This window comes from Pristiophorus japonicus, chromosome 10, assembly GCF_044704955.1.
Source record: "Pristiophorus japonicus isolate sPriJap1 chromosome 10, sPriJap1.hap1, whole genome shotgun sequence".
Taxonomy (NCBI): domain Eukaryota; kingdom Metazoa; phylum Chordata; class Chondrichthyes; family Pristiophoridae; genus Pristiophorus; species Pristiophorus japonicus.
The window spans coordinates 102,130,629-102,154,929 of NC_091986.1; the positions used below are offsets into that span (position 1 = coordinate 102,130,629).

At 44.1% G+C, this 24,301-nt stretch overlaps 1 protein-coding gene across 3 annotated transcripts in view; it reads right to left on the reverse strand.

The window, feature by feature from the left end:
• The window catches only part of amotl1 (angiomotin like 1), a 266,649-nt gene that overhangs the window by 130,862 nt on the left and 111,486 nt on the right, over positions 1–24,301 (reverse strand). For all 3 annotated transcript variants that reach the window (XM_070891965.1, XM_070891964.1, XM_070891966.1), the window contains 3 exons: positions 21,174–21,320; positions 18,744–19,671; positions 14,981–15,254 (listed from right to left, as the gene is read on the reverse strand). In XM_070891965.1, the coding sequence (XP_070748066.1) occupies positions 14,981–15,254; positions 18,744–19,671; positions 21,174–21,320 (1,349 nt within the window). The remainder of the gene's footprint in view (positions 1–14,980; positions 15,255–18,743; positions 19,672–21,173; positions 21,321–24,301) is intronic.

Below are 24,301 nucleotides of genomic sequence, written 5' to 3' on the forward strand. Positions count from 1 at the left end.
TTGTGCAATAGTATGTGCTGTCTGAAACTGTGGATTCTCCATTGCTTGACAAAGCTGGAATATGCTCAAGCAACAGATAAAGAAACCATTTAACTGATTCTGTTCTTTTTTAAAAAATTGAGCACAGTACATTGAGTACATGTTTTAATAAATAACAAATATCAGGACTACAAAAAGAATAATTTTGTAATTAGAAAATACAAACCGTAAAACACAAGTGTGGGAGTGCACAAAAACATTTGCATCAGTCTTTCACTGACCTTATTGTAAAAGTTTAACATTTTGCCATGTGTTGTTGATCCCAGTTGACTAATAGTACAGTATCCACGTTCCCCCAATCTGTGAGCACAATGAACACCTGGTGTGTGACCACAAGGACAGGCGTGGGCAGGTGTGGAGTCCTTTTGGCCGGCGGGGCCCCTTTGGCCCGGGACAGAAACAGCCGGCGCGGGGTCCCCCCCGGCAACTGCAAGGTAACGTTTATTTGTTATCCCGCTGGGGCTGCTCAGGATCTGGTGTGTGTTGTCCCGCTGGGGCTGCTCAGGGTCCGCTGTGTGTTGTCCCGCTGGGGCTGCTCAGGGCCCGCTGTGTGTTGTCCCACTGGGGCTGCTCAGGGCCCGCTGTGTGTTGTCCCGCTGGGGCTGCTCAGGGCCCGCTGTGTGTTGTCCCGCTGGGGCTGCTCAGGGCCCGCTGTGTGTTGTCCCGCTGGAGCTGCTCAGGGCCCGCTGTGTGTTGTCCCGCTGGGGCTGCTCAGGGCCCGCTGTGTGTTGTCCCGCTGGAGCTGCTCAGGGCCCGCTGTGTGTTGTCCTACTGGGGCTGCTCAGGGCCCGCTGTGTGTTGTCCTACTGGGGCTGCTCAGGGTCCGCTGTGTGTTGTCCCGCTGGGGCTGCTCAGGGCCCGCTGTGTGTTGTCCCGCTGGGGCTGCTCAGGGCCCGCTGTGTGTTGTCCTACTGGGGTTGCTCAGGGTCCGCTGTGTGTTGTCCCGCTTTACAGCCAATGAAGTACTTTTGGAATATAGTCACTGTTGTAATGTGGGAAACGTGGCAGCTAACTCCCACAAACAGCAGTGTGATAATCTGTAATACTGGTTATTAGTCTATCAGAGTGAATATTCCTGTGCACCGCGCTGAACCGGCCGAAGGGACTCCGAGGCCAGCGTTCAACCGGCTGAAGGGACCGCGGCGGCGTTCAACCCAACGTCTTAAACTCCTAACTAACTTTTAATTAATTTTTAAACTTTTAATCAACTTTTAAACTTTTTAAACAATTTGGGAGAACTTTTAAAACTTATATTTTAGACTTTTAAATCGAAATACTTTTATACATCTATTATTGATCTACATCCTTGACTTTTTAACAATCTTTAGAAACTTTTTAAACTGGGGAAACTTTTATATTCTATTGTTGATTTACATCTTAGACTTTTTAAACAACTCTTAGAAACTTTTGAAATAAATTGGGAATCTTTATATCAAACTTTCAACTTTTAAAATAACTTTGGAAGTCACCTTCCTAGTGCCTGCCCCCCAACCCAGCCTCGGGCCATCTACCATCAATGGCGTTACTCGACGCCGAGCTTGCGGCCAACACTTCGCCGTAGGCAATTAGGCTTATAGAGCTGTGCCTGGTCTGCAGTTGTCTTGGACCCCCTTGCCACTGGACCAAGACCTTGTTCAGCTAAGCCCGTGTGGTTGCCGGTGTGCAGCGGCCACCCCACGTTAAAAGAACTCACGCACAGGTATCTTCCACTCCGCCAGTATGAAATTTTGGACCTGGAATGTCAGGACCCTCATGGACAATCCCAACAGCAACAGGCCGGAACGCCGCACCGCGATAGTTGCCCGGGAACTCAAGACGTTTTGACATTGACATCGCCGCCCTAAGCGAGACCCGGCGGACAGGGGAAGGCCAGTTGAAGGAACATGGTGGAGGTTACACCTTCTTCTGGAAAGGTAAACCAGAGGCAGAACGCCGCCTTCATGGAGTCGGCTTTGCCGTCAAGAATGAGCTGGTCGACCGCCTCAAAGACTCCACCTGTGGGGTTAACGAACGCCTCATGACTCTTCGTATTACCCTATCTCAGAACCAATGCGCCACAGTCATCAGTGCGTACGCCCCTACACTCGATACAACGGATGAGGCTAAAGAGAGTTTTTATTCCAACCTCGAGACATCCTTGTCCCGCGTTCCCACGGGCGACAAATTTATCCTCCTGGGTGATTTTAATGCCAGGGTCGGCAAAGACACAGCCCTCTGGGGAGGCGTGATTGGCAGAGAGGGGGTAGGAAAAGCCAACTCCAGTGATACCCTACTCCTAACAAAATGCCTAGAACATGAACTCCACATCACCAACACCCTGTTCCGCCAGAGGGACAAATACAAGGCATCGTGGCAACACCCTCGCTCCAAACACTGGCACCTGCTTGACTATGTCATCGTCCAAGCCCGGGATCGCAAGGATGTGCGCATCACCCGCGCCATGACAGGAGCTGACGACTGCTGGACAGACCACCGCCTAATCCGATCCATCATCAACATTAACATTGTCCCAAAGCAGAGGGGACAGCAGAAGCAGTTCCGCAAAAGAGTTAATGCTGGGGCACTTAAAGACCCAGCTAAGAGAGCCCGATACAGCCAGCGCCTCACAGCCAATTTAGCGTGCCTTGATGACCCGGAGATGCTCAATGCCCACAGCGCTTGGTCTGCCCTCCAGGCCTCTATAACCAGTGCCTGTGAAAAGACACTTGGTCACTCAACCAGAAAACATCAGGATTGATTTGATGAAAATGATCAGGTGATTGAAGAACTAATACATCGCAAGCGCAAAGCATTTCTGAGCCTCAAGCAACAACCCAACTCAAGAGCTGCAAAACATTAGACGGCTCAAGGCTCAGGTCCAACCCGGGACCTAAAGAACAGGTGGTGGATGGAGAAAGCACAGGGAGATACAACAACTGGCTGACAGCCACGACATGCAAGGATTCTTCGCTGCAGTCAAGGCCACCTACGGTCCAAACTCCCAAGGCCCCACCTCACTCCTAGCCAAGAACGAGGAAACACTCATCAAGGACACCGAGGTGGTCAGGGTCTGATGGAAGGAACACTTGGAAGATCTCCTCAACTGAGACTCTGCCTTTGACTCGAGGGCTCTCTACTCCATCCCGCAGCATGCAACCCGCCACCAACTCAGTGAAACTCTAACGTTGCACGAGATAGGCAAAGCCATAAAACAGCTCAAGAATAACAAGGCTACGGGTGCAGATGGAATCCCTGCTGAGGGGTTAAGGTATGGCGGAGAGGCGCTCTTGGCACCGATACATGACCTCATCTCTCTCATCTAGAGGGAGGAGAGCATGCCGGGAGATCTCAGAGATGCAGTGATTATGACCATTTTTTTTAAAAGGGGACAAGTCCGACTGCGGCAACTACAGGGGAATCTCCCTGCTTTCAGCCACTGGGAAAGTTGTCGCTCGCGTTCTCAATCGTCTTCTACCTGTGGCCGAGGAGCACCTCCCGGAATCACAATGTGGATTACGTCCCCTACGGGGCACAACAGACATGATCTTTGCAGCGCGACAGTTGCAGGAAAAATGCAGGGAGCAGCGCCAGCACTTATACATAGCCTTTTTCGATCTTACAAAGGCCTTTGACACTGTCATCCGTGAGGGTCTATGGAGCGTCCTCCTCCGTTTCGGATGCCCCCAAAAGTTTGTCAACATCCTTCGCCTGCTTCACGATGACATGCAGGCCGTGATCCTTACCAACGCATCCATTACAGACCCAATCCACATCCGGACCGGGATCAAACAGGGCTGCGTCATCGCTCCAACCCTCTTCTCAATCTCCCTCGCTGCCATGTTCCACCTCACAATCAACAAGCTCCCTGCTGGAGTGGAACTAAACTACAGAACCATGGAAAGCTGTTTAACCTATGCCACCTCCAGGCCAGGTCCAAGATCACCCCAACCTCTGTCGTTGAGCTGCAGTATGCGGACGACGCCTGCGTCTGCGCACATTCTGAAGCTGAACTCCAGGATATAGTCAATGTATTCACTGAGGCATATGAAAGCATGGGCCTTATGCTTAACATCCGGAAGACAAAGGTCCTCCACCAGCCTGTCACCGCCGCACAGCACTGTCCTCCAATCATCAAGATCCACAGCGCGGCCCTGGACAACGTGAACCATTTCCCATATCTCTGGAGCCTCTTATCAACAAAGGCAGACATTGATGCGGAGATTCAGCATTGCCTCCAGTGCGCCAGTGCAGCCTTCGGCCGTCTGAGGAAAAGAGTGTTTGAAGACCAGGCCCTCAAATCTACCACCAAGCTCATGGTCCATAGGGCTGTAGTAATACCCACCCTCCTGTATGGATCTGAGGCATGGACGATGTATAGAAGGCACCTCAAGTCACTGGAGATATATCACCAACGATGTCTCCCTAAGATTCTGCAAATCCCCTGGGAGGACAGGCGCACCAACATCAGTGTCTTCATCCAGGCTAACATCCCCAGTATTGAAGCACTGACCACACTCGATCAGCTTCGCTGGGCAGGCCACATAGTTCGCATGCCAGATACGAGACTCCCTGAGCAAATGCTTTATGTGGAGCTCCTTCATGGTAATCGAGCAAAAGGAGGACAGCGGAAACGTTATAAGGACACCCTCAAAACCTCCCTGGTAAAGTGCGACATCATCACTGACACCTGGGAGACCCTGACCGAAGTCCGCCCAAGGTGGAGAAAGTACATCCAGGAGGGCGTTGAGCTCTTCAAGTCTCAACATAAATAGTATGAAGAGGCCTAGCGCAGGCAGCGGAAGGAGCGCGCGGCAAACCAGCCCTATCGACCCCTTCCCTCGACGAATGTCTATCCCATCTGTAACAGAGTCTGTGGCTGTCATATTGGACTGTTCAGCCATCAAAGAACTCACTTTGGGAGTGGAAGCAAGTCCTCCTTGATTCCGAGGGACTGTCTATGATGATGAGTACAGCATGGACAACATCTGATTTGTATTTTCTAATTACAAAATTATTCTTTTTGTAGTCCTGATATTTGTTATTTATTAAAACATGTACACAATGTACTGTGCTCAATTTTTTTTAAAAGAACAGAATCAGTTAAATTCTATATTTATCTGTTACTTGAGTATATTCCAGCTTTGTCAAGCAATGGAGAATCCACAGTTTCAGACAGCACACTCTATTGCAGATATAGAAGTTTTGTGTTAATTCCAGTTAATCAATGTGGCCTAAACATACAAACATCGGAGAAAAAATTCCAGTCTTTGGCATATGGTAGAATTCTTTATTAAGATGGAGAGTGACACAGTTAATTCGGAAACTAAAGTCCTGAACTTAAGGAAAGGTAACTTCGACAGTATGAGGCGTGAATTGGCAAGAATAGACTGGCAAAGGATACTTAAAGGGTTGATGGTGGATAAGCAATGGCAAACATTTAAAGATCACATGGATGAACTTCAGCAATTATACATTCCTGTCTGGAGTAAAAATAAAACGGGGAATGTGGCTCAACCATGGCTAACAAGGGAAATTAGGATAGTGTTAAAGCCAAGGAAGAGGCATAAAATTTGGCTAGAAAAAGCAACAAACCTGAGGACTGGGAGAAATTTAGAATTCAACAAAGGAAGACTAAGAGTTTAATTAAGAGGGGGAAAATAGAGTACGAGAGGAAGCTTGCAGGGAACATAAAAACTGACTGCAAAAGCTTCTATAAATATGTGAAGAGAAAAAAGTTAATGAAGACAAACGTAGGTCCCTTGCAGTCGGATTCAGGTGAATTTATAATGGGGAACAAAGAAATGGCAGACCAACTGAACAAATACTTCGGTTCTGTCTTCACGAAGGAAGACACAAATAACCTTCCGAATGTACTAGGGGACAGTAGGTCTCGTGAGAAGGAGGAACTGAAGGATATCCTTATTAGGTGGGAATTGTGTTAGGGAAATTGATGGGATTGAAGGCCGATAAATCTCCGGGGCCTGATAGTCTGCATCCCAGAGTACTTAAGAAAGTGGTTCTAGAAATAGTGGATGCATTGGTGATCATTTTCCAACAGTCTATTGACTCTGGATCAGTTCCTATGGACAGGAAGGTAGCTAATGTAACACCACTTTTTAAAAAAGGAGGGAGAGAAAAAGGGTAATTATAGACCAGTTAGCCTGACATCAGTAGTGGGGAAAATGTTGGAATCAATCATTAAGGATGAAATAGCAGCGCATTTGGAAAGCAGTGACAGGATTGGACCAAGTCAGCATGGATTTATGAAAGGGAAATCATGCTTGACAAATCTTCTGGAATTTTTTGAGAATGTAACTAGCAGAGTGGACAAGGGAGAACCAGTGGATGTGGTGTATTTGGACTTTCAAAAGGCTTTTGACAAGGTCCCCCACAAGAAATTGGTGTGCAAAATCAAAGCGTATGGTATTGGGGGTAATGTACTGACGTGGATAGACAACTGGTTGGCAGACAGGAAGCAGAGTCGGGATAAACAGGTCCTTTTCAGAATGGCAGGCAGTGACTAGTGGAGTGCCGCAGGGCTCAGTGCTGGGACCTCAGCTATTTACAATATACATTAACGATTTAGATGAAGGAATTGAGTGTAATATCTCCAAGTTTGCGGATGATACTAAACTGGGTGGCGGTGTGAGCTGTGAGGAGGACGCTGAGGCTGCAGGGTGACTTGGACAGGTTAGGTGAGTGGGCAAATGCATGGCAGATGCAGTATAATGTGGATAAATGTGAGGTTATCCATTTGGGGGGCAAAAACACGAAGGCAGAATATTATCTGAATGGCGGCAGATTAGGAAAAGGGGAGGTGCAACGAGACCTAGGTGGCATGGTACATCAGTCATTGAAAGTTGGCATGCAGGTACAGCAGGCGGTGAAGGCGGCAAATGGTATGTTGGCCTTCATAGCTAGGGGATTTGAGTATAGGAGCAGGGGGGTCTTACTGCAGTTGTACAGGGCCTTAGTGAGGCCTCACCTGGAATATTGTATTCAGTTTTGGTCTCTTAATCTGAGGAAGGACCTTCTTGCTATTGAGAGAGTGCAGCAAAGGTTCACCAGACTGATTCCAGGGATGGCTGGACTGTCATACGAGGAGAGACTGGATCAACTGGGCCTTTATTCATTGGAGTTTAGAAGGATGAGAGGAGGTCTCATAGAAACATATAAGATTCTGACGTGACTGGACAAGTTAGATGTGGGAAGAATGTTCCCGATGTTGGGCAAGTCCAGAACTAGGGGACACAGTCTTAGGATAAGGGGTAGGCCATTTAGGACTGAGATGAGGAGAAACTTCTTCACTCAGAGAGTTGTTAACCTAAGGAATTCCCTGCTGCAGAGAGTTGTTGATGCCAGTTCATTGGATATATTCAAGAGGGAGTTAGATATGGCCCTTACGGCTAAGGGGATCAAGGGGTATGGAGAGAAAGCAGGAAAGGGATACTGAGGGAATGATCAGATATGATCTTATTGAATGGCAGTGCAGGCTCGTAGGGCTGAATGGCCTACTCCTGCACCTATTTTCTATGTTTCTATATGTACCCTTTACTAAATAAACACCAAAAATTCAGTGGAAATTCAATGCTATCACACATCAAATGTAACATTAACAACCTGTTCTTGACATGCAAGGCATCAAGAGGTAAGTTTAGAAGACGGTTTTGAAAATGAAGAAGGTTTGAGTAACTTGATGGCTGAAGGCAGTATCATTGATGGAGTAGTCAAAGAGGGAAAAGCTTTGTGTAATACTATATTTATGTAATATTCGTCACCCTTCTTTTCTGATTCACATTGGAGTTTGCTTCCTGTTGTGTATGGAGAAAGAGTCAGACTGAACACTGTGAGCTCAAGGTAAATTGTGACCTTAGTCTTTTATTGCAGGTCTCCAGTGCCTCTCCAACCTGTGAAGCCTCCTTAAAAACCTGTACTCCCAAGGGATTCCTTGGGACTTCAGGGGATGAGCCCTCTGGTGGCGATACAGAGTAAATACAAGTATACATATATAACAACACTCCCTCCCCCCGCCCCGTCCTCCCCAAAGTCAATAGTGTAACTATTTACAATGTAAGTCGATCTGGGGCCCTTCTTGCCCTGATTGATCATCTCTGGGTGAAAGCTGGTGTTGTTGAATCATTTGTTGGGCCCTCACTGGGCTCCTGTGCAGCTGGCCTTGCTGGGCTGCCTGGTGTGTTGGGCTCTGCTGGGCTGCTGTGGATGATGAGTTCTGCTTCGTGGTCAACCGTGGTGCTGGTTGCCACTGGTGTGTATGTTGGAGGATCAAAAATGGTAGGGGCCAAGGTGGGTTGCTCAGGATAGTGTGTAAATCTGAGTTTGATTTGGTCCAAGTGTTTCCGGTGAATGAGTCCATTTGAAAGTTTGACCCGAACCACCCTGCTCCCCTCTTTGGCCACGACAGTGCCGGGAAGCCACTTGGGACCTTGCCCATAATTTAATCCAAATACAGGATCATTGACTTCAATCTCACGTGACACATTTGCGCTATCATGGTATGAACTTTGTTAAAGCCGCCTGCTCTCTACCTGTTCATGTAGATCAGAGTGAACGAACGAGAGCCTTGGCTTAAGTGCTCTTTTCATGAGCAGTTCAGCAGGTGGGATCCCAGTGAGTGAGTGGGGTCTCGTGCGGTAGCTAAGCAGGACTCGGGATAGGCAAGTCTGCAGTGAGCCTTCAGTTACTCTCTTCAAGCCTTGCTTGATGGGTTGCACTGCTCTCTCTGCCTGACCATTGGACGCTGGTTCAAACGGGGCAGATGTGACATGTTTGATCCCATTGCGGGTCATACAAACATAGAAAATAGGTGCAGTAGGAGGCCATTTGGCCCTTCTAACCTGCACCGCCATTCAATGAGTTCATGGCTGAACATGCAACTTCAGTACCCCCTTCCTGCTTTCTCGCCATAGCCCTTGATCCCCCGAGTAGTAAGGACTTCATCTAACTTCATCAATTCTTTGAACTCAGTACTGGTAAAACATGGCTCGTTGTCACTCACCGGGGCATCAGGTAGGCCGTGTGTGCCAAACATGACCCGCAAGCTTTCAGTAGTGGCAGCGGACATGCTAGCCAACATTATCTCACATTCAATCCACCTGGAGTATGTGTCTACAACCACAAGGAACATTTTATCCAAGAACAGGCTTGCATTGTTGATGTGGACCCTCGACCACGGTTTGGAGGGCCAAGACCATAAACTTAGTGGCGCCTCCCTGGGTACATTGCTTAACTGCGAGCATGTATTACATCTGTGAATGCAGGATTCTAAGTCCGCATCAATACCAGGCCACCACACGTGGGATCTGGCTATCGCTTTCATCATTACGATGCCTGGGTGGATACTGTGGAGGTCATTGATGAAGGTGTCTTTGCCCTTCTTGGGGACCACTACTCGATTGCCCCATAGAAGGCAGTCTGCCTGTATAGATATTTCACCTTTGCACCACTGGAACGGCTTTATCTCTTCCTGCTTTTCCACTGAGACACTGGACCAGCTTCCGTGAAGCACACAGATTTTGACGAGAGATAATAAGGGGTCCTGGGTTGTCCAGGTTTTGATCTGCCGGGTAGTGACGGGTGATTGCTCACTCTCAAATGCTTCCATAACCATGGCTAGATCTGCAGGCTGCACCATTTCCACCCCCGAGGTGAGCAATAGCAGCCTACTGAGAGCATCGGCGCAGTTTTCTATGCTTGGCCTGTGGCGGATGGCGCAGTTGTATGCAGACAACGTGAGCGCCCATCTCTGGATGCGGGCCGATGCGTTGGTATTTATCCTTTTACTCTCGAAAAACAGGGATACAAGTGGCTTATGGTCAGTTTCCAATTCGAATTTTAGCCCAAACAGGTATTGATGCATTTTCTTTACCCCATAGACACACGCTAACGCTTCTTTTTCAATCATGCTGTAGGCTCTCTCGGCCTTTGACAGACTCCTGGATGCATAAGCAACCGGTTGCAGTTTCCTGAAATCATTAGCTTGTTGCAATACACACCCGACGCCATATGACGACGCATCACATGCTAGTACCAAACGCTTACGTGGATCACACAACACAAGCAATTTGTTTGAGCATAACAATTTTCTCGCATTTACAAAGGCATTTTCTTGGCTTTTACCCCAAACCCATTCGTCCCCTTTTCGTAGTAAGACATGCAGTGGTTCTAACAGTGTACTGAGACCCGGTAAGAAGTTACCAAAGTAGTTCAGGAGTCCCAGAAATGACCGCAGCTTCGTCACGTTCTGTGGCCTCAGTGCATTCTCAATTGCCTCCGTCTTCGTATTGCTGGGCCTGATGCCGTCTGCCGCAATCCTCCTTCCCAGGAACTCCACTTCAGGCGCCAGGAAAACGCACTTTGAATGTTTTAACTTGAGCCCCACGCGGTTGAGTCGACTAAGAACCTCCTCCAGGTTCTGCAGATGCTCGACTGTGTTCCGACCTGTGACCAAGATGTCGTCCTGGAAAACCATGGTGTGCGGGACTGACTTCAGTAAGCTTTCCATGTTTCTCTGGAATATCACCGCCGCCGATTGAATTCCAAACAGGCATCTGTTATAAACAAAAAGACCTTTGTGCGTGTTGATGCAGGTGAGGGCCTTCAACGATTCCTCCAGTTCCTGCGTCATGTAGGCTGAAGTCAGATCCAGCTTCGTGAACGTCTTGACTCCCGCCAGCGTTCAAAGAGTCGTCGGCCTTTGGTAGTGGGTATTGATCCTGCAGGGAGAAACGATTGATAGTTACTTTGTAATCGCCACAGATTTTGACGGTGCTGTCTCCCTTGAGGACTGGAACGATCGGACTGGTCCACTCATTGAATTCGATCGGTGAAAGGATGCCCTCTCTTTGCAGCCGGTCTAGCTCGAGCTCTACCCTTTCTCTCATCATGTACAGTACTGCTCTCGCCTTGTGATGGATGGTTCGTGCCCCCGGAATTAGGTGGATCTGCACTTTTGCTCTTTTCAATTTCCCGTTGCCTGGTTCGAACAACGAAAGAAATTTGGTTAAGACCTGGGCACATGAAGTGTCATCAGCGGGCGATAGCGCTCGGATGTCATCCCAGTTCCAGCGTATATTTCCTAGCCAGCTCCGACCGAGCAGCTTGAGACCATCACCTGGTACCACCCAGAGTGGTAGCTTGTGCACCGCTCCATCGTAGCACTGCCGATTATAGGAATTAGTTCTTTTGTGTAAGTTCTTAGTTTCGTGCGAACTGGAGTTAAGACTGGCCTTGAGGCCTTGGTTGCACAACAACCTTGCCAAAGTCTTTTTGCCCATGATGGACTGGCTCGTGCCTGTGTCCAGCTCCATTGACACCGGGAGTCCATTTAGTTCAACATTCAGCATTATCGGGGGACAATTCGTGATGAGTGTGGGCACCCCTTGTACCTCTGCCTCCTCGATCTGAGACTCTGGTTTGTCATGATCCTCCGTGGATCTGTCCTCCTCTGCAACATGGTGGTTTGCAGGTTTAACAGGATTAGCAGTTCGCCTGCACACGTATTGGAGGCGTCCCATTGTTCCACAGCCCTTGCAAACGTACTCTTTGAATCGGCATGAATGGAAACGATGATCACCCCCGCAGCGCCATGGTGTTAATGGCCTTGCATTCATCACCCTTGATGGTGGACTCAGACATCTGCGGAAGTGCAGCTGCAAGTATGTGTGACCTACCCTGTACGTTACGATTCAAAAATATCACTTTGTTCACAGTGCTTGTAGCAGTACTTGTGTGCTGAGAGATTTGCTTCATATTGTCACTGGTGGCAATGAACGCCTGGGCTATCGCTATGGCCTTACTCAAGGTCGGGGTCTCTACAGTCAAAAGTTTGCGAAGTATGGTTTCGTGGCCAATGCCAAGTACGAAAAAGTCTCTGAGTGTGTGCTCCAAATATCCTTCAAATTCGCAATGTCCTGCAAGGTGTCTTAGCTCAGCGACATAGCTCGCCACTTCCTGGCCTTCAGACCTTTTGTAGGTGTATAACCGGTACCTCGCCATCAGAACGCTCTCCTTCGGGTTTAAATGCTCTCAGACCAGTATGCACAAATCGTCGTACGATTTCTCCATGGGTTTCGCTGCAGTGAGCAGATTCTTCATGAGGCCATACGTTGGTGCCCCACAGACAGTGAGGAGGATCGCCCTTCGCTTGGCAGCGCTCTCTTCCCCATCTAGTTCGTTGGCCAAGAAGAATTGGTCGAGTCGCTCCACAAAAGTTTCCCAATCATCTCCCTCCGAGAATTTCTCCAGGATACCCACTGTTCTCTGCATCTTTGGGTTCGCTATCTGTATCTCGTCGCCAATTGTGGTGTATGGAGAAAGAGTCAGACTGAACACTGAGCTCAAGGTAAAGTGTGACCTTAGTCTTTTATTGCAGGTCTCCAGGGTGCCTTTCCAACCTGTGAAGCCTCCTTAAAAACCTGTGCTCCCAAGAGATTATGGGATCCCTGGGACTCCAGGGGATGAGCCCTCTGGTGGCTGTACAGAGTAAATACAAGTATACATATATAACATTTCCAATCAAGAGTGTGAACAGTGGCTGAATTTTTTTGTCCTTTGCTAAAGCAGGGTTGCTGATGCCAATTGTCGGGCTCCTAATGTCACCGTTGTGAAGATCAGATAACTCAACTAATTTAAAATTGTCCTTCACCTGCTCATAGCAATGCTGCATGCAGCAACAGTGACATTCCTAGAGTACAGCAGTGCTACAGCAATGATGATGGGAAATTCGAGGTCATGAGGGAGGGTATCCTGCATCTCTGGCTCGTACCTATCATTGCTGCTGCTTCTTCCTCCCCCTAATCTTTGACAGCTCAAGCATTCTGTCAACTACAAACTTAGCACACATCGCAACATCATAGCACAGCATGTATTGGGAAGTCACTTTTTATTTCAAGAGCAAGTTGCTGATATCATTGTCGAGCTTGTTCCATTTTGTGCTTCCCTCGACATCCCTGAGGTGCCGCAAATTGTCAGCCTGGAGGATGCTGGCCCCACCACCTCACAACAATACTTATTCGAACTGTCGTAAGCACCTGCACAGGAACACTTAGACTGGTTCTGATTCAGATTTCAAAATGGGAGCACCAAGTGAAGAGGACAGTGTTAGTGAGGAGGAGCAAGGGCAGGTGGCAGCATAAGAATGTCAAGCAATTGAATTGAGGGCCAGCTCAAGGCCACCTCAGCAAAGTTACAGAATAGGTGCCATCCAGGGTCTGCCTACAAAAGAATCATACGTTTTGAGCCTGGTCAATTCTTGGAGTAATTTGAGAGGTTTGATGATAAGTACAGAGGACTTCAGTAGCTGTATCCATGCAGTTGATTTTGACCACTTCACAGAACTATGGTACCTCTAGGGCCACTGGCAATTGAACCTCTTAGCAAAAGCCCCAAGTGGAGCTGTAGGTTCACTTTAGAACCTACTAATTGATGCACCAATGCCAATGAGATGGTTTTGTATGTATTCACCATATTGGAGAAATCGCCTGGACATGCTGACAGTGTGCCCAGCAGCAAAAGTAGGCAGTGCTGAGGAAGCGCTCACCAAGGTGACTCAATATCCATTTCCACCCAACTGCCCCATACAAATATACCATCCAGAGAGCAAACCGAGACATGGTGCCAGCAGTTGCAAGATAACATTTGTGATCCAGAAGAAGATGATAAAGAGCCATCTCTACTCCAAGAAACACTCAGCAACCAGTCATCTCATTCCCTTCTCTTACTTGGAAAGCACCGTGAAGGAGTACTAGATTAGTTAGTAGGAGAGGGTCAACAGCTGCTGTGGCTGAAATATTGGAAATGCTGCGAATCAGGCAAACTGCCTACCCTACGCACCTGATTTTACAATCTTCACTCCTGTCCAACAAGATTCGACATCAGGATTGCAATCTCACAATTTTGGCACTATACTGTTCATTCTTACAACATATTTTGTGTAAAAGTGAAAAGCATTTGCTAAAATTACAGCCCGGAATTTGCAGCCAGCAGCTAAGCGAAGGCATTCGCCACTGGCCCTGGAGTAAGCGTCGCACAAAGATCTTGTGATCTCTGTGTCAAGGGTTTTCTGAGGTTTCATTCAAATCAATGGAGGTTAGTGGAGATTCCCTTATGCAATTGCTGTGATGTCAACAAGCTGTGTAAGCAACCAATCAAAACGCCGAATTCTCAGACAGCAAACAAGAAATGAGTAAGCTCTTAAAATTCTAACTTAAAAAAATATTAGAGAGCAAAACAAAACAAAATGAAGACTAGGGCTCTCGCATGAGGAAAAGGAAAATCTGAAAGATTTAAGTTTCTTAAAAATTTAAATTTATATTAAAATGGATACATTTCACAATTAAAATTAGTTTTTCAGGCCCATAGCCTTTATTTAGCTGTCAATATTCTGTTAAAACTTCAGTTACACCTAATCCCATTGGGTCTAACTTTTAGTGGGGAATTCAACAGCGTACTTACAGCGGAAGGGCCGAAGTTTTTGTCAGTTTCCCTGATTTGAGTGATTACACTGATTGTCAGCTCTTTGGGGGGCAGGGGGGGGGTCGTGCGGAGCACAAACAGTGGCAGAGCAGTGAATGACAGACCACAACTTTAGGATATCCTCAAGCGCACGTGCCAAATCCCAAAGGTGTGATCAGTTTCACAGGCAGAATGACAGCGAACGCTGCCAGTTTGCCGTCATCCTGACTACAAATTCCAGGCCAATATACACGTTAAGATTTATTAGTTTTACTTTATTTTCATGATGCAAATTCTATTTATATTGATTATATTTTCTGTTTCTTCAGTTTAAAGAAGCCGATGGCAGTAATGGTAATATTAGCAAACTGCGGGTTACATAACCATATAAACAGCCATATGGACAACAACTGCTACAAAAACTTTAACAATGAACTACCTTTGGAACTTGGCTTACGTTCAATTTGAAAAAATAAAAGAACCACAGTACCTTTTGTAGTTTAGCAGTTTTTTCATAGAAACCCTCCAGCTCCTGGCGAAGGGCACGGTTTTCTTCTGATAATATCTCCACCATCTGCTGTGCTCGTGCCACGATTGCAACTGCATCAACTGAAAGCTGCTGGTTTGACAAACGAGCTGGCTGAGGCTGGGGAGGTGCAGGCTGCAACAGTGCAAGTTGCAACTGATTCTGTTCTAAGGAACTCTGGGAAGACATGGGGCTGTGGTGCTGTAATGGCAGTGGTTGAAAAAATGCCTGACATTGCCTGGAAAATCATAGTAAAAATAAAATCAATGCAATGGTACACAGCAGCACACATGATGAATGCTTCAGAATTCTAGCTACAATTTTAAACAAGTTGAAGTCTCAGAACTTATGGGCAGTTTTACAACATAATATAGTTACATAGCTAACTAGACCCTATGCTCTGGAATTTCTTCCCTAGCCCTGTCCGTTTCTCTCTCCTCCTTTAAGATGCCCATTAAAACCGATCTCTTTGACCAAGCTTTTGGTCCCCTGCCCCAATATCTACTTATGTGGCATGGTGTCAAATTCTATCTGATAACGCTCCTGTGAAGTGCCGTGGGATGTTTTACATAGCAATTATAAACCAATATCTAAATTCAAGTTGATGTAATTGTAGTATATATAGCACCAAAATTGTGTGTGTCCACTCTGGCAACAAATTTTCCAATTCACATCAGTCTCAATTTCAAGCCACAGTGATCACAAAGTCGAGAATCCACGAATCAGGTATGGCATCCTCCATGTTCAGTTCTCTGGTCTGCCCTTCTGTTGAGTGATACTCTGTGCCAGAAGCAGAATCTCTCAATTTCAGGGTTCACACATCAATGCATTGCAGTTTCAATATTAGGTTAATACAAGCTGTGTAATTCACTGAGACAGTCAGCTCTCTCTTAGTCTTGAAATTTAACCAACATTAGGATACAAACACAGATGTGCAGAACTCCATTTTCCCTGGCCAGAGCATGACAGAGAGCCAGCTCTATAGCTCAAGTTTGCTGGCTCTGCATCACCTCAACAGGTGTTGAGTCTCAAATGTTCCCTGCAATATAACAAGACAGTTAGTATATTTAAAAAAATACTTTCTCAATATCCCAATTCCAAGATTTTTAATCTCTCCCCACACCGCCGCCAAATTTCTCAAGGCAGGTTCAATTGCTGGAACGTGCAACAATTATTTTGCACCTATTACACTGGGCACTGGAAAGCTTTTGCTTTAGCAAGTGTGTTGGCACATCAAGTACAAGCTCTCACAATGCAGTTCTTGAAATCTCCTGGTATTTGTAAATATTGTTGAAGTATACTTAGAACATAAGAAAAGGCAAGATGAGAAAAGGTTCTGATGAAGAGTCACAGACCTGAAACGTTAACTTTGTTTCTCTCCACAGATGCTGCCTGACCGAGATTTTCAGCATTTACTGTTTTTATTTCAGATTCCAGCATCCACAGTATTTTGCTTTTGTGTTGTGAGAGAAAAAGCAAGTCAGCCCTCTAATTAGAACTTTCAGCCCAGCATCTAACTGCATTTTAAATACCCCCCTCGTGTCTCTGCTCTCAAATCTCCATTCATTTATCATCCTTTCCATGAAGTTCCTTTTGGAATTTGTTTTTCACTAGTTTAGGTTGTATTACCTTTTTTGTCTCAATATCATGCAAAGAAGAGAATGCAGAACAATACTTGTAGACATAAATGTCTGTTTGTGGATTCTTGTTTTAAGTTTATTTTACTTGTAAGTTCACAAGTTGCTCCTCAAAACTAAGATTTCTTCTAGTTGAGGATCAATTTATCTCCATTTCTTCTCTTCCTCTACTTCCCCAGATCTCCTTGCCCTATTCAGTGTACATTTCTCTTCCTTTAGGTTGATAATATTTAGACATCTTACTTATAATTAAAATGTAATCTATACTCCTTATTGGGAGACATTTTCTTTACACCAAAAAGCCATTTAATTCAGGATAAGAATTGTTCTTTTCCTGTTGAGGGTGGAGGGCTATCTGGAACATGGATAGGATATTGCCACAGAAGTAGTGAAACACTCTGATTGTTTGCACTTACACTGAGGAATGACACCTGGAGAACAGAACATTTTCCATTTCTTCAGGACAGTATTTAGAATGTCCAGACTGGCAAATCATGGCTATATGCCAGTTTTTTAAAAAAAGTCTGTAACACATCAATCCCAGCATCAGAAGGGTGTTCAGACTCGCTGCTGTAGTTCTGTTCAGTCTGGAACCTTCCACCGCAAAATAGTTTTTTTTTTAAAAACATGTGGTATCTCAATAATGAATAAATAAAAATACTACAGACCTTAATTGCATCTTTATAAATCGATGTGGATCCAATGCTGTTTTTAATGTCAATCCTTCCACAGTACTTAAATTATTTTCAAAATAGTGCAGTTACTTGATTTATAAAGTTTGCTGGCACCACTTTTTGGGGGTATGAATTTTGTTCTGCTAGCTCTCCACACGATTATTTGAGCAGAAAAACATATGATGATATCACTGCAGCAAAGTGCATTCCAGGGCTCTGGTCACAGTTAGGCTGCAGTTAAATTATGTCGAGAGGCATAAATTATGTAGATATAAGCAGGCTATTTGTGAACACAGAATTAACTCTACTTAAGCAAGGCTAGTGATAAGGCTGATAAGATTAGTAATTGCTTTACTGAAGAATTCAAAAAAATATCTGACTGAGCATGGGATTAGTGATTACAGAAATTGGTAAAGGGTGAAATTATCGATTCCCCATGAGATACAAGGACTTTTCTGATAGAGAGCAATATTCTTTGGAAGACACCAAAGCAGCATTGAATAGTGAAGATGAGAGAATTGGTGAATGTTCTGAATGCGAGTGGGTTAGTATGCATGGGAGGATAGATTGGACACAGTGACAGAATGGGCCTGGTGAGCTGAAAAGCCATTTCTCGTTCTATGATTTCATACTCAGATTCTGCACATCCTAAGAAACTAGAAAGATGTTAGGATACACATTCTATTTTATTGCTATTTGATACTGAGCATTCTAAATAATTGAATAGTAACAATGAATAAGAAAGCAGACATCAATGATTTTCAATATTAATTCAAAATAATTTGCTTTTGTCTTGCACACAAAATCAGTGATGTTATTGGGCTTACAGGAGAGAAAAAAAAACACATTTAAACCAATGATCTTGTTTGATATTCTTAATTCATCATTTCAAATTGGACCTATCATTATCACCTCCAGTGGCAGCTCTGCAACCACTAGCATGTCAACCTAATGTTATACAAGGGTAAATTCAACAATCACACAATCCCAGCGAGCAGCCATGCTTGAAGGGAGCGTGGATTAAAGAATCGGCACAGTAATGTTGCAGTCCTATCTCTGATCCATGCTGCTTTCGAGCAGTCTCCACTGGGAATGAAGGATCAGTGAATCGGTCATGTAATTCAAAATGTTCTCTTCAAACACAACACAAATTTGAAAAGGCAAAATCTATGAATGCATGCTGGAAATTTAATGGACAGAAAGTTACAAGGAGCACCCTGAATTTCTGATACATGGGCAAGGTAAGCATCAAAATATCACCCACCATTATGCATTTCTGAAACCCTAGTGATAAAATAGCAGAACAATCCCACAGTACATTCATTTCTACACAGATCAGATTATCTAATTTATTGTTAACAATTTCTTTCAATTCACATGTATTTTTGAAGAAATGAAAATGGAACTTATTTTTACCTGGTTGACCCATATTGTGGTGGTGACTGATACCTTAGGATGGTTGCTTCCTGCCTAATTGCCAGAGTTCCAGGATATGGTTTAGGCAATTCCTGCAGAATTGCCGAGTGTGGATCATTGTAAAAATGCCCAAGCTCATGAGGCTGATTAAGTGTTGGCAACATTTGTTTGGTTTTAAAAGGGTACTCTGGAGGAGGACCTCTTGAGTCTACTACTGTTGTAGGGGTCTGAGCAGATGGTTGTCCCCCATTCTTGAAGGCTTTGTTGGTTTGTTGGGAAGAAAGATTGTTGTTCGAGGCAGGAGGATGTGACTTTACACCATTCCTTTCCAGAGAAAGTTGCATTAGCCGCTCACTGAGTGAACGAACGTGGCCTTGTTTAAGTTCTTTTAGTGCTTCATCTTTGTGCACCTGCCCAGAGCTTACTCGGTTAACCGTAGATCTCCCCTCAGTTCTTGTTTTCAGATTAGTGACCCCTGCATCATAGAAACCAGGGCCAACAGTTGCTTGTTGCTGCCCTCTGAAGAACTGAGACTGTGCTTTGGCTTCCTCATAGGTTGGTAGCTCTTCAATATTCTGCTGTGCTAGAGTGACCCGTGCCTGCTTCTCCATCACACTGTTGTCCACCTGATGCTCTTGCCCTTGAGGTTCTTGGCGTGCTGACTGATGGACCATTTGCGGATCTTCCTGCGTGAGGTTCTCTGTGGAAGAGTGTGTGCTCTCGGTGCTGTTGGATGGCCCTGTGCTCCCTGTGGTTTGCTGCTGTATTGCCAGCAAGTTCATGTTCTCATTTGGATTCCCATACCTTAAATGCTCCTGAATTAAGCGCTGCAAAACTGTTCCTGTTGCTACTTCCTCTGAACCTCTCATTTCAAATTTTGGAGTCCTGATGAGGTTCTGAGGAGGATGGCTGAAAAGTAGCTCGTCACCTAGAAAACAAGTTTGCTAAGATTTATATATTGTTCAATTTAGAAAATGCATACATTATTAAAATGCAAAACTTATTGACATGGACTGTAACATGTACATGCATAGGACAGGGATATTATTTAACAGCCAAATATACCAGTAAATTAAAATGTTTGTAACATTTTACTTTACATACCATACACTTTAAAACATTTTTAAAATATAGCATTAAAACACATCCCACATTATGGTATGATTAATTGTAAAAAGCTACAAAGTGTCAGCATTGGCTTAGTGGTGGTAGCACTCCTACCTCTGAGTCAGAAGGTTATGGGTTCAGGCCCCATTCCAGAAACTTGAGCACATAATCTAGACTGATACTTTAGTGCAGCACTCTCTTAGCAGTGCACTATCAGAGGTGCTGTCTTTCATCTAAAAGGTTAAGCCAAGACTCTGTCTGCCCATGGCAGTATTTGAAGAAAGGTGAAAGTGTCTTGACCATCATTTCTCCTTTAACTAACATTACTTAAAAAACAGATTACTTGGTGAATTATTTCATTGCGGTTTGTGGAACTTTGCTGAGTACACAATGGCCACTGTGTTTCCTTCCCTACATTACAAGAGTAACTGCACTTCAAAAATATTTAATTTGCTGTGAAATGCTTTGGTCAGGAAAATTGCCATAAAAATACATGCTCCTTCTTTAAGTGTCTCAAGCAAGTACAGACCTGTTATGCATTTTCTGTTTAGAATATATTGCTAGCTTACCCTGTAACACACTGGAAAAAATATTTCCAATTCATAGAACAACTTACTGAGTTCTCAAATAAATATTTCATTATTAAACAAACAGTCACTCCCTCCACCATTGGTGCACTGTGGCTTCAGTGTGTACCATCTACAAGATGCACTGTAGCTACTCACCAAGGCTTCTTCGGCTGCACCTCCCAAAACCGCAAACTCTACCACCTAGAAGGACAAGGGCAGCAGGCTCATAGGAACATCATCACCTGGAAGTTCCCCTCCAAGTTACACACCATCCTGACTTGGAAGTATATCGCCATTCCTTCATTGTCGCTGGGTCAAAATCCTGGAACTCCCTCCCTAACAGCATTGTGGAAATACCTTCACCACACAGACTGCAGCGGTTCAAGGAGGCAGCTCACCACCACCTTCTCAAGAGCAATTAGGAATGGGCAATAAATGCTGGCCTTGCCAGCAATGCCCGCGTCCCATGAACAAATATTTTAAAAAGTATGAAAATTTAAAAAAATTGTAACTGAGAAATTCATAAAATTCAGAGGATAAATATATGCCTATTCTCTCACTTTGCATAAATAAATTTAGAAGTTTAAAAAAAAACAACTGCATGTTAGAAATGATTTAGTTTGAATTTTGTGTTTTAGGTACACATTTTGAATCACTCATGGATAAAAATATTTCTTCTAGATATCCTCTGATAGCAACCAGAACACACAATTTTAGTTTAACTCTCACTAGTAGTGAAAAGTTAAAAAGGTACCTTCTTCAGTTGCATCAATTTCTTCTGTACTTAATGGGCAATGCTCATGATATAATTCATGCTCGCCGTAAGATCCCTGTTCATACAGATATCCACTTTGTTCTAATAGCCAGAATGGACTATCTGGGTAATATTCATCAAGGGAATCTGAAAATGAGAAACAAAATGTTGTCAAGTAACAGTTTTAGTCTACATATCAACGGAGCTACTATTATACATTAAAAATCTAGCATCTAAATTGTATCCAACACACTCCAGACGTCGCATCAGACAACATACTTCAAAGTATCAAACACTTTGTTACAGCTGCAAATCAATCTTTAAAAAAGGGAGAATTAAACCAGCCATTGGCATGGAACCTGAAATTTACATACAGTTACAACGGTCCTCAGATTGACATCAACAGTTTATATAGGTACCTACAGTTATCTGCATTTGCCTGTTAACAGCTATAGCCTAAAAGAGGTAGGCCAGGTTAGCAGCTAAACATCATAACCATACTCCAGATCCCTAGACTACCTATGAACACCATCACACTAAATCTGCTAAAATAGACTGCATAATCTAAAGCTCTTCAGCATGTATACAATCTTTTATTCTAGTGATCCTTCACTCCAGTGTAAAGACATTGAAAGGTATAATTGAATGCTCACACACATTCCTGCAGGCTTTTAAAAACAAAGTTAAGTGCAAAATATCGATTACTTCTTGAATTATCCGTTTTCCTCTCCTACGGTCTTCAACCCTAGATGCCATTCTGAACGAACATTGGCTCTTCATGTCAGCTTTTCAATAACATCTTTTTCTGAACATCTTTGAGTTCTAGTTCACGCTACATAGTTTTTCTACTTTAACACCTTTATTATGTTTTGGTTTTTTTTAGTATTTTTACATAGAAACAATTTGGGGAAAAAGTTACATTTAAGGGTTGTGTTTTAAAGCACAGTATACTCAAACAAGTTTTAAAAAAGGCAATTAAAACTAATGAGTTAGGCTTTGAAATAAAGACCAATTTGTCAGCCTGTCTCAGTAATTGATCCACACCTCACATCGATTGTGTTGGGAGGTCACTAGTTCCAGGCACTCAGCAAGGGTGCTTGGGATATGCGCTCAACCTGGCTCCAAAGGAGAATGCAGAGGATAGGCAGAAGTTAATAACACACTGGTGTGGGGAAATATAGCATGTTCATTATACTGTATTATGTGGAGACAGATTGAACCAAGTCCCATCATAACTGCTGCTCTGTATATTCACTTGCTGTGAAATAAAGCAGCTTAATTTAGCCTTGTCTTACCAAACATTTTCTTAGTCCACCTTCAAAAAAATTGCAGATACACAAGTGGGGCACATGTGAAAGACATGAACATCCAGTTCAGATCACGATGCAATTCAATTGTTAAAGAGCTGGTTGCTCCACTATATTGTTAGATATTGGGCAGTATGGGCACAGCCCTAAATGTAACATATTCAATCCACTTACAACAGTGTCTAGGATTGCTGTACATGAGAGAATATCTAAGGCAAGACTCTAAACTTATAGCAATTGATGGCAACTACCTGGGATACTGAGCTATACTGGTGACAAAGGTAATTCAAAATGCTTAAAATTGAACAGAACAGAAGTGATATTTACAAAAATTCCAAATTAAAAGATGATGAGCTTACATTAGCAACGATAGAGGTCAAAAGAAAATGAAGCATAAAGACTTTCAACTAAGACTGAGAGTTTCAATTAGAGCTTGAGTGACTAAGACAGGAAGGAAAATGAGACCAAGAGCAACACCAGCAAGAAGAACTAGAAAAGGAGCAATGCAGATTGCAGAAAGAGCAGAAGTGACACAAATTTGAGGTCAACGCGAAGGAGAAACAGCACCAATGTACTCTTAAACTGGCAAAGAAATTAGTTATTAGCAGCATGTCTCATAATTCATTAAATATGGGGCTCACCACTTTTATTCAATCAAATCTTATTGCAAAATTTAAAGAGGGCAAGGACATTGATGGTTTTATCTAGGCATTTGCATTGCTAGCCAGTCACCACAAATGTTTCTACTTGTGGGGAAGAGCATAACTAGAGGCCATCAATATAAGATAGTCACCAAGAAATCCAATGGGGAATTCAGAAGAAACTTCTTTGCCCAAAGAGTGGTGAGAATGTGGAACTCGCTACCACAGGGAGTGGTTGAAGCGAATAGTATAGATGCATTTAAGGGGAGGCTAGATAAGCATATGAGAGAGAAGGGAATAGAGGGTTATGCTGTTAGATTTAGATGAGGAAAGACAAGAGGAGGCTCAAGTGCAGCATAAACGCCAGCATGGACTGGTTGGGTAAAATGGCCTGTTTCATGCCGTACATCCCAAGTAATCTTATGTAAATGGGACAAAAAAAAGCCTAGCCACCTTGTGACTTCAATAAGCAGAAAGACACGAGTTTTGTTTAATGTCAACCTGCTGATATCATGGACTGTGATATTATAAAACATGCTATTCTTGAGGCTTATGCTTTTACATCTGAAGTGTACAAGCAGAAATTTAAGAAACTACAGAAAGATTCTTTAAATATTGGTTATCCAGCTTGAAATCATGTGGGAAATGTGGCTGGAAAGCAAAAATGTAACAGATTGCGAAGGGACAGATTTCTGGAAAAGCATCTGTTTACAGGAGAGTAAAAGTCTCGCACAGCTAAGCATATGTGTATCATTTTAAGGCCTCATGAGACATACTAATTCAGATATCTTGCATTAGTTGTGCAGATTCTGAGGCTCTCTGATCCAAGACATTTTGACTTCATACTTGTGCTTTTCAGGCTCCATCAAGTCATATATTTAAATATAGTGCGTCACGCGTGTTCTGTATATTTCTGTAACTCTAGGCCTTCAAAGCTTCACCAAAATGCATACACACTTAAAATACACATCCACTCCTGTGACTTCATTGAAAATATTAATAAGCACAAAACTATAGCATATGGTACAAAAATACGACCAACATGAATGCTTGCAAATAGCTCATTTGGAACAGTGCCTACTGCAGATCTAATTTTCACAATATATCTGGAAACTTGAATTATGATAGCAGCCATGTCATTTAGGGAAGTTTTCAGATAGGTATGTTTCCGGAACAGTTT